Source organism: Corylus avellana, chromosome ca7, assembly GCF_901000735.1.
Source record: "Corylus avellana chromosome ca7, CavTom2PMs-1.0".
In the NCBI taxonomy this organism is placed as follows: Eukaryota; Viridiplantae; Streptophyta; class Magnoliopsida; order Fagales; family Betulaceae; genus Corylus; species Corylus avellana.
This window is the reverse complement of record NC_081547.1, coordinates 18922038-18933143: the sequence shown is the minus strand read 5'-3', so window position 1 is coordinate 18933143 and position 11106 is coordinate 18922038. Positions and strand designations below refer to the sequence as shown.

General features: G+C 39.0%; 1 protein-coding gene across 3 annotated transcripts; it reads right to left on the bottom strand.

Annotated features, from left to right (window-relative positions):
* Positions 1–4348: 4348 nt before the first annotated feature.
* On the bottom strand, positions 4349–7745 carry LOC132188360 (uncharacterized). 3 transcript variants are annotated; one of them, XM_059602786.1, is made up of 4 exons: positions 6862–7745; positions 6461–6549; positions 5206–5328; positions 4349–4762 (listed from the first exon to the last, which is right to left on the bottom strand). In XM_059602786.1, exons 2-4 carry the CDS (start codon positions 6476–6478, stop codon positions 4619–4621), a joined length of 285 nt encoding a protein of 94 aa, XP_059458769.1. In that variant the 5' UTR covers positions 6479–6549; positions 6862–7745; the 3' UTR covers positions 4349–4618. The 3 variants fall into 3 exon arrangements, with proteins under 3 accessions (XP_059458769.1, XP_059458770.1, XP_059458768.1); XM_059602787.1 differs by having other exon boundaries at positions 7205–7745; XM_059602785.1 differs by having other exon boundaries at positions 6461–7745.
* Between the last annotated feature and the right edge of the window lie 3361 nt (positions 7746–11106).

The window sequence follows — 11106 nt, the reverse complement described above, 5'->3', positions numbered from 1 at the left end:
GGTATTAGAGCCATTTTCTTGTGGCTTTCAATAAACGTCTTTGACGTTTTCCAGCGCTCCCTCCAGCGACCTCCATTTTCCAGTCATTCGCGCGCCACCAAGCGGTTTTCCGCTCAAAATCTCTTCCACGCCTTCAACGCTGCCTCATCTGGAAAAATTTATCCTAGATTCATGCTTGTGAGGCATAGATCTACAGATCAGTGGAAGATCTGCCGCCATCGGCCCTCCAACGCACCGCCACACTCCTCCGCTCGTTGCTGTTCGTGCCACACACAGAGCTTCAAGCTCCTCCCCATAAGACAGATCAGACACTGCCAAGTATAGATTTGTAGAGATCTGGAGCATCCAAGCTTCCGCGCGCCCTCACGTGCCTCCAAAAGGTTCTATCAGTCCTCAACACCCCACCACGCGCCTCCCATGGTGTTCAACGCACTGGGAGGTCCTCTCCACGCACTGGCATGTGCCGGCAGTGCCTCCCACGCGCGTCAATGAGCCGATCACCTTCTGGCACGTGGGATCCACGCGCCCCACACGCGCCAAACCCTAGATACCAAATCCTATCTAGGGTTTGGCGCATGCAAAGCCGTAGCCCTGGCACATGCACCACACGCGCTAGGCTCTTCTCTTCGTCGCCATGCTACCACATGTACCTCAAAGAGCCTGCCATGTTAGCCCTAGCCTCTGCCACGTGTTAGATCCGAGAAAAAAAAAATTCATCCCGATCCATGGTCTGCAACCCAGTCCAAAACCGGGCCATCGGGTTCAAATCGGATCCATCCAAGTTGCTTCAACCCGGTCCAAAATCAATTTCTAAATGGGTCATCAAGTTTAAAACCGGTCCCAAACCGGGTCAATTTTTCTAAACCTGTCCAACTTAGTCAACCCAATCCACCGAGTTAGACTTGGTTCATATTATTTTGGGTCAACCATATTCAATGGTCCATGGGTTATGGCCAAAATCTTGGCCCATGTAATCGGCCCAATGTAGCCTATAAGGCTCTCATCCAAGTTCAAGCCCAACATTTTGGGCCCAGCTGCCTCCATTAGCCATTGGCTACTAGCTTCCGCTGCCGCTCTCTATTGACCGCCACCGGCCGCCCAATTTCGGCAACCACTCCGGCGACCCAAAAAAAAAAAAAAATCTTTTCCTTTATCTTTCCAACCTCAATTTTATACATTGAGTTTGTGGAGGGATGTTAGAATATTTTATATATTATTCTAGGGTTTATTGTCTTTCCTATTATGGTTTATTCCCTACATTCATTAGTTTAGGGTTACTTGCCTATCACTTATAGCCTCTCTATAAATAGAGGCATCTGTATTCATTCATATAACATGACTCAATACAATGCAGTCCTTATGCTTCCACTCTCTCTTTCTCTCATTCTTCTGCTTCCAATATATTTTAAATAATATATTTACCATGGCATCAAAGCATTTCAACAAGCTCAAGTTTGGTGCGCTCATGAGGTTAGAGTAAAACAAAGCTGGCATAACCTAAAACACGAAGATGGTGATATGAGGGGACAGAGCCAAACAACTTCTCAAGAGGAGTGCAATTATCAGGGATAGGCGTAGGCAACCTATTTTGTGTAGACAACCGTGAGAGTGGCTTCGCCCCAAAACAGGGTAGGAACAGATGTGGAAAGGAGAAGAGCACGAACAGTGTCAAATGTGCCTAAGTTTACGTTCAGCTCGACCATTTTGTTGTGAGGTGCCTAGACACGACAAGTGAGGAATAATGCCATAATGTTTAAGGATGGCTTGAAAATCATGTTGAGTATATTCTAAAGCATTATCAGAATGAAAAGCTTTGATGGGTTTTGAAAATTGGGTTTCAACTTTTTTGCAAAAGTACGATAAATATCCAACAATTCAGAACGAGATTTCATTAAAAACACCCAAGTGTAACGAGAGAAATCATTAACAAAAATAACAAAATAACGTAAACCACTCATACTAGCAACAAGGGAAGGTCCCCAAGCATCAAAATGAATTAAATCAAAAGAAGCAGTAGTATGAGACTCACTATTATTAAATGGCAAAGCCGGTTGTTTCCCAAGTTGACATGAAATACAATCAAAAGAATTATTGGACACTGAACCTAACAAACCCTTTGAAGCTAAAAGTTGTACGAGAGAGGCAGATGCATGACCAAGACGCGAATGCGAAAGTGCAAGAGATGGTGGTGACGAAGAGGCAGCAGCAGAGACGCTAATGGTGGGGAGGTGTAAGGATGAGAGTTCGAACATGGGCCCTATTTTACACCCGGTCCCAAGGGTCTGGCTTGTACAAGGATCTTGCACAGGCACACCAGAAAAGTAAAAAACAAGTCTATATCCAAGTTCACACAGTTGGCCAACAGAAAGAAGATTAAAGGACAATTCAGGCACATGAAAAACTTCAGGAACAAAAAGGGAAGGTGTATTGACAGTGCCTATATTTTTAACAGTCATAGTGGAGCCATCAGCTGTGCGAATCAATGAAGAATGAGGTGTAGGTGCAGATGTGGTAAAAGAAGTAGGGTGAGCTGTCATGTTATTGCAACAAGCAGAGTCAAAGAGCCAAGGGGAAGAGGTACTTTGCAAGACTGAGAGGATAGAGGAAGATGCATTACCAAAACGAGATAGGATGACCTAGTTGACTATTGCCTCAAAGTCAGCAGCAGATAAGGTGACACTGGATCCTAGTGCATGGCCAGAGGGAGCAACTGGAGATGGAGCAGCTAAAGATGAACCACTCTCAGTATGAGCAACTACTGTTGTAGGTGCATTAGATCTTCCCTTACGCCAACACTTGTTAATAGTGCCCTTGACATCGACAATAGCGACGTTAATTGTTATCGCAAGACTTATGAGGGAGTCGAGGAGTACCTGACCTATCAAAATGCTCTTGCTGGAATGATGAACATACCAGATGATGGTGCAGCCAACACTGTATAACTGGATTGAGAGCGCATAGTCTGCGATCTAGCCTCGGCATAGACAAGTTCGAAGATGGCAGTGTCCAAAGTGGGAAGAGGAGAACGATGTAATAGTTTCACACGAACAGGCTCAAAATCATCACGCAAGGCCATCAAAAATTAGTGAAGGCGATGCTGATCTCTACGTGTAACATACATCTCAGCATCAGTAGGATCCTTCCAAACAATTTGATTCCATAAGAATTGCATGCGAGCAAGAAAATCATTAATACTCTGATCAGGTTCCTGCCACAGATGAAAAAGCTCAAACAGAAGTTGATACTCGTGAGCACTGTCCACAGAAGAATAGCGAGAAGCAAGCATATCCCAAATACCCTTTGCTTCATCGAAGCTAGCAAAGAGCCCAAAAATAGATGGGATAGTAGTGTCACGGAAAAACGTAAGAATTTGATGATGCTTACTATCCCAATCAATAAAGCGAGTGGTGAAGGCGTCCTATGATTCAGAAGCCCCATTAACTGGCTTTTTGACCTCTCCAGTCACATAAAGCCAAAGCTTGCGGCCTTTAAAAAAGCTACGCATATAGTTTGTGCCATCCAATACAGTCTGAACATGATGAAGAATCTAGTTTTGTACCATTTAGAAGGGTCAAAAGCAAAAACAGACCACGAATATGAAATCAAGAAGAAAAAATAGAGTAGAAAGCAACTAGTCAACTCTGGAAGTCAACGGTCAATGGTCAACGGAAGACTAATGTGGCACTGTTGACGTGGCTGCTGGAGCGACTGGCACGTGTGGTGCACGCGCGGCAAGAGGGAGCAGTGCTTGGCGCGTGAATCTCACACGCAGATCTTTGATTGGCGTGTGAGGGTGCATGGCTTGGCGGAATTTGATGCCGTTGGCGATTCTAGAGTTGCCGGAAGGAGAGATATTGATCAATGGGTTGGTAGAAGCAATCAAACCACCGTGGCAGCCTGTGGCGGAATGGCCAAAACTTTGGGCGGCGCGTGTGGGAACGTGAGAACTCCTATGGGACTGTGTGCAGCGGCTCTGTGACGATTGTCTTCCGAGCTTTAAAACGGTATAGTGATCCATTGAAAACTTCGAGGAGAAGATAGAGAACCATAAGGGACAAAGGGAAGGATTCACTGGAGAATACTAGCGGCACCGGAATAATACAGGATGCGGGAAAAAAAATTTTAAAGGTGATTCAGAGCCTGTGCTCTGATACCATGTTGAAAATAATGTTATATATTGAATCACACTAGATCATGTACAGAAGAGGCCTATATATATAGGCTAATAAGACAGAAAATAAATATACATAACTCATGTGGGACTACATTACATATAATCTAACATCAAGTGTTAGACAATGGATTACATGAATATTTTCTCCCAATAATAATAAGCAAGAAGCTGTCATCAAGACTAGTCAGTATCACATTCATCCTATTTTGTACAATGTTTGCTTCGAAATTCAACCAATAAAATGTTACTGTAGGGTAATATCGAAATATATAAATCTCAGTAAATAAACAATGAAGATGTAGAATACAAAATGCAATCTAAGGATGAAACCATCTAGCGCTCTTAACCCTACTCGGGTTGTCTACTTGGAAGGAATTACGCTCTCTCCCCAAGCCTACATTATCTTCAATCAAAATTCATATCTAATGCTTAGTTGCTGACTTGCTAGTGATTTCTCTCATCATCTAACCAATCTTCATTTGAGGGTTCACGATCTCCTGTTGGTTTTTTGGGAACTCCCCACCTCTGAATCTCATTTATTGATTGTTCGTTAGCAGACGGCAATTTAATGTTCTCTGCTTTCCTTCCCTTCACATTAAAAGTTAAAGCCTATGTCAGACGAGAATAGAAAATCAATCCTCCATATTCTAGAAATTCCTTCACGCCCCTTTGAATGGTCTTTCTTTCTACCCATTGACGAAAAGTGATTTGCAGCCTTGCTAAATAATTGAAAGCCCTGAATATCTCCATTTTTTATGCTTGCTTCCAGCTGAAAGTGATAATGATAAAAAGAAAAAAAAGTCCAAATCACAAAAATATAGAGATACGAGCATTCAGGGGCTTCCATCATGATGAACTCTAAACCATTGTTCAAGAGCCTGCATTGAATCACTGCAATCCAAGAGACCATAATATTACTGATCTTTAGTCTCTCTATTTTGCTTGGTCATAATTTAATTGTCAATTACTGATCTTTAATTGTTTTGATAATGATTCATGTCAGGTAATCAAGCACCAGTACTACATCTTACGATGAAAGGTTTAACAAAGTTGATAAATTCAGAGGTTCGGATCCCCAGCTTCAGATCAACCTCCCCACCACCCAACCAGAAGAAATCAGGATGACGTTTTACAATTGCTTCATCCAAAATCACCTGAAATACATTTAGTAGAATTTAAAAAATGCATGATATCATGCTTTATGATCGAGTGATATATTCTAAAAATTGAACAATGTAATTTCATTTCTATTCTTTCCTTTCTAATTTGTGATATGTTATTGTGCCTGTGTAACACAAGAGGTATTCATTTCATTGCCAACAAAAATTATTTGCAAACATGTAAGTGAGGTCTATTGCTGCCAGAGTAACTAGCAAGTTGATTCCTTTTAAACAACCTAAAAGTAGATGAAGCAAAGACTGGCAGAAAATCATTGTTGCAAACAAGTAAGTGAGGTCTATTGCTGCCAGAGTAACTAGCAAGCTGATTCCTTTTAAACAACCTAAAAGTAGATGAAGCAAAGACTGGCAGAAAATCATTGTTGCAAACAAGTAAGTGAGGTCTATTGCTGCCAGAGTAACTAGCAAGCTGATTCCTTTTAAACAACCTAAAAGTAGATGGAGCAGAGACTGGCAGAAAATCATTGATAGTCACCCAATACAGTGGACCACCACCATATGTATTCCAAAATTTGCATAAAGGATCCTAGCCTTCATGATCACCTATTGTGATAGAAACAAAAATGATATATGGAACAGCTGGGCATGTTTGGAAGGATTTAAATCATAAAAAGAGGTCCTTTAAAATGACATACATATTGAACATGGAGAACACTCAATATTCCAACCAAAATATATTGGAATCCTGATTGAAAACACCAACTGCATGGCTGTAGGCAAGCCCCGACAATTAAACATAAAGGGCCAATGTGTTACTGCTACATCCAGCAGGAAAGGGCACTCTTTCCAACATTAAGCATGTTGGAAGAGCCAGTGACCAATAATTCTACACACAAGTTCCATCCTTGTTCCCGTTCTATTAATTATGTTAGAATTCTGAACATATTGTTAATTACTGGCTTATAGATACTTACGAAAGCAGAAAACTTCAAGAGTGATGCAGAATATGAAGAATCCAGTAAATGGTAAAATATAAGCAGCAAAATAATAAAATCCAATGACATGAACACTTCCCGAAATATAAGACTCCCAACTGTCATATCTAGCTGGAATATCTATGGGATATGAGAACACTTCCCGAAATAATGGTACAGAGAGAGTGTTTTACCGGAATGTCTGTTTTCATGCCAATACATGTCACTGCATTGTGCTCATATCCAGTTAAATTTACTGACGTCTCCTCAGCAGCAAGCCTCACTGCAATCATAAAAAAATCATTTCTATGTTTTTAGATAGAAGAAATTCAAAGGTAACAAATCATTACTTTGAACACCTCAGCTTTTACTAAAATCTGCCAATGGAAAACAAAATAAAGTAAAATCCAACATTTATGAAAAGGTTAAAACATTTCTTCAATGCAGAAATGACAAAAGGCAACAATTCTAATAAAAGGAGAATATGACAAAAGAACAAACAAACATACACCAACAACAACAACAAAAAAGCACGGGATATATGTTGAAGTAGTCAATATAAGGTTACTCTATAAGCTTCGACAAGATTTTCTACCAGATTCAGCAATTTGTGCTTCATTCCAGATTCAAGAAGAAAAAAAATGTACGTGAAAGTAATGCAACAAGTTTTTTTTTTTGGATAGGTAATCAAATAAGCTTTATAAAAAGCATAGATACCCCCAAACATACCGGAAGTATAAAAAGGAACACAAAGCAGGGAAAAAAAGAAAAAAAACAAAAAAAAAAAACAAGAAAAAGCACCCGCCAAAACCCAACAACACTAAAAGCACAGGAACTACCAAACTAGCCCACAAGAAACCAAACTAGCCCACAAGGACCTAAAGCCCTCATACCCGAAACTCGTGAGGACACTCAACGCTACCGCACGTGAGCCTTGCCTTTCCCTCGCCGTGTAGACGCTTTTGCATCGCCATAGTTAATGGAGCTTTCTAAATTTAACAGCTCCTTCTTGCCTTTAGTCTTAGGCTGCCCAAACTTTACTTCCTGAAGAAAATCCTCTTTAATGGCATCCAGTAGCGCCAAGGTCGGATCCTCATCTTCATTACAATCCAATACCCAATCGAGGCGGTCGGGGAAAAAGCATCTGAAGGGTAAGGGGAATCTCCATACTCCCCATACCAAACCTCATCTCCCTAATCCCACACAACAATCTTCCCAGACAAACCGAAACCTACCGGCAACTTCTGTGATTGGATTAAGCCAGACAACCTGACATCGACCGGAGTGCCTGAAGAGCAACCACCCAAATCTTCATCCACTCCAACTTCCTTGACAACCAAAGACATTGAAGTCACAACCGACACCTCGGGCGAGGGATGAGAAGCGTGCCTTGCAGGACTCGGTCCAAGGAACCCCCGCCAAAAAAAACCAGTATCAACCTTTTCTTTCTCTCCAACAGAGACCACACTAGCTTTTAGAACCAAAGACTACACCACGAGTTGTAACGCCCCAGCCCATTAGAGCTAGGTTTATTAACAAATTCTCTTAGATGCACAAAGTATCATAAGGTTACCAGAGCAATTAACTAAATGTGGTAATAAATGCATGATAAAAATTTATTGAAAGTGAAAACGTTTGGTCTAAAAAAAGAAAACTAACAACATAGTTTAAAAATCCAAATAGCGAAAGACTTCATGCTAGTGCACTTATTAAAAAAAAAAAAAAAAAACACACATATTTCATGACACGAGGCTATGGTCCTCTTAACTCCCCATTCCGACCTTCTATTCCTTCATGCTTATACCCTGAAAATAAAAATATAATAAGGGTGAGCGAAAAATGTTCAGTAAGTAGATCCTCAACCATAAAATAGTTGAGTTAAAAATTGTTTTCTAAAACACTGATTTTCTTTTATAAAATCTCCAAGACAAAAATATTTTTCTTTCAATAGAACAACAATTAATACTCATCTAATGAACAAAAATCATGACTTAATAAAGGTGTTCTCATAATAGGGTCAATGTACACTGTTACCCCTGTGTACTAAGGTTGCGCGGCCTTTATGACCGTGGCAGCGCCTGTGGCTGTAGATGTGCCTTCTAGGCCAACCAATTAACTAAAGGTGCACTCAGCCTGGCAAAACTGACGGATCCCACCTTCTCAACGCCCTTCAGTGGGTTGAACTTTCATCTTTAGCACCGGTACCGTACTGCATTTCTTTGAATTCTTGGGCCAAAATTACTCTCCTCCACACTCTTGCCCCATATTATAAAACTCTTTCATTTTCCTTTACTTCTTTTCTCTTAACTCAACCTTGGACAAGGTGTCGAAGGGTTTAACTTCTCTTTACTTTCCAAAATTAATTCGGAATTACCTTTCATAATAAATCTCAATAAAAACGATATACCCTTAAAATTTCGAATGACAATAAACAGTTTTTCTAATTTGAAAACTTCTTATACAAATATTTAAAGTGACATAAATCTTTGTAAGCTTATAAATACATAACACAAGCATTTAATTAACATAGCATAATCATTTAAATAAAACAAGTAAGAAGTTTTACATAAAAAAATTATGAAAATGAATAATACTTCGAAAGAGTTAAAGACTTCCCCTTACCTCGATAAAGCTGTTAGGAAGATAGATTACTATCACACACCGGAATTAATAAAACTTAACTATGTTTGCCTTATATTAATTAAAGGCTAATCCAAGTGCCTCTAGACTTCCAGTTTTACCTATGCAATGATCTTAAATGCAATCATAAATTCTTAGACCTTTGCATATATATATATATATATATATATATATATATAGTTTAGTTAGATAGTTCGTGCCAACCGAAAATGGGTTATACCATTCCATTGATTGTGTGTATCCTATTAAGGCATTAGATAGGTCATACCTAGAGAAGACGGGTCGTACCGCATCTTAGCGGTTAGGTGGATGGTTCGTACCAACTGAAGATGGGTTATACTTATTCCTTAATATTGATATTTTCTTGATTACTCGAGTGAAACGAGTCCTATATTATGCATATTATAATTTTTCTTTATTAATTTATGATTGACCATTATTATACGGTTAGTGGTGAAATCAACCCCTATTTTATCTCTCATATTTTTTATCTTTATCTTTATGCATTTACTTTTATAAAAACAAAACAAATCAATCATCTTTTTTTAAGTTATTTTTAATCTTCATAAACATGATAACAACAGTCCTACAGTTCGTGAGGTTTGACACCCTCGCTGTAGCCGTATCCTACAAAGATTCGTACTATTGCGAGTAGTATTTTATTATTAATATATTTTGGTATACAAAAAGACCGCATCAATGAGGCTTTTTTTTATTTTTTTTGATGGGTTAGAGAAGGCATTTTTTTTTTTTTTTTGATCGGTAGAAGGAGGCATGTCACTAATGTAACATACCTCACACTTTATTATATAGGTAATAAAATATAACAATAACCAAAGCACCCATGTACACCAAACCCTAACAAACTCTTATAACAGGCGTCGAGCAACGTTTATCGAGAGCTGTTGACTGTCTATGTGGTTGAAGTATTGCAATTCGTCCTATCGGCATCAAACAGCTCATAAGTATAGCTTCCTCAGTTGAACTTGAATTTCAGATTGGGAAACCATCAAGATATTGGGAATTTTTTCTGTTGTTAATAGGTGTGCAATTAAACTTCAGCTTTTGGGTGCTATGCTCCTTTGATGCATCAGATTGCACCTTTCTTTCTTAAGGTGGAGACAAGTTTAGAGCCAAGCTAAAAATGGATCAATAATATGTTTTTTTTTTTCTTTTTTTTTGGCTAAATTGTGGTCCCACTTCTGACCAATGAGCTTCCCATCCTTGGGATTCTCATCTTCCTTGCTTGAAGGATCCCTATTCCCACTCCACCTAGTATATGCTTCCTCTCAAATACATAATTTTATTTGTGAAAATAGTATTCCCTTTAAATCGAAGGGAAATTAAATAAAACTCTTAATTTAAAATGCTTGTTATTATTGATCATAGCCAATACATGAGACTCTCTTTCTCCCTCCTTATTTTGGTCTCAACAAATCATGTCATTTTCCTTAATCCATTGTAGCTTTTCTTCTCTTTCTTATGCACTTCTTGGAGGTAATACTTTTTGTTAATTCTATTGGTAATTTATCTTTCCTGGTAAAAATTCCCTAGGTTTTGAACTAAAGAAAGAGAAAATTGAACAACTTGTCATACAGCTTATAGTAGACCGTGTATTGGTAAGATTAAGAACACTGAATCTATTGACCTTGACTTTGTTTTAAAAAAATTACTTGTTCTCAGTAACTTTTCTTAGTGATTTGCTAAAAAAATTGTGAAATTTTTGTACATTTTATTTGTTAATTAAATTAATTTGCTACAGATCAATTGCTTTCTGTAGGTAAAATTCATTCTCTTTGGTCCAAGAGAAGAAAAGACTGGTACTTCAAGTTTAAACTCAAAGGTCTGAGAGTACTAAGCGCATCAAGTATGAGGATTCCGTTGGCTTGGCGGATCCCATATATTTTGACTAAATGAGTCAGCTTCATAGGTTCAAGCGCAGGCCCTATGCACTCAAGTCCTTCATTAGGTCAGGGTCTGTGATCTCCATCCAGGTTTATCCTTTCCATTGTTGTTCCATGTTCATTCTTTGGTTATATATTTACAGCAATGTGTTGCACTTGACTGGTATTTAGTTGGAGTATCATTTATTTGTTTCAAGGACAAGTGTGATGACATTCAAGTTTGGGGGAGTGCTACGAGCCATACATGTTCCAGCCAGTTTTTCCATCTTCCTGGTAAGATCTTTCCATGTTATACA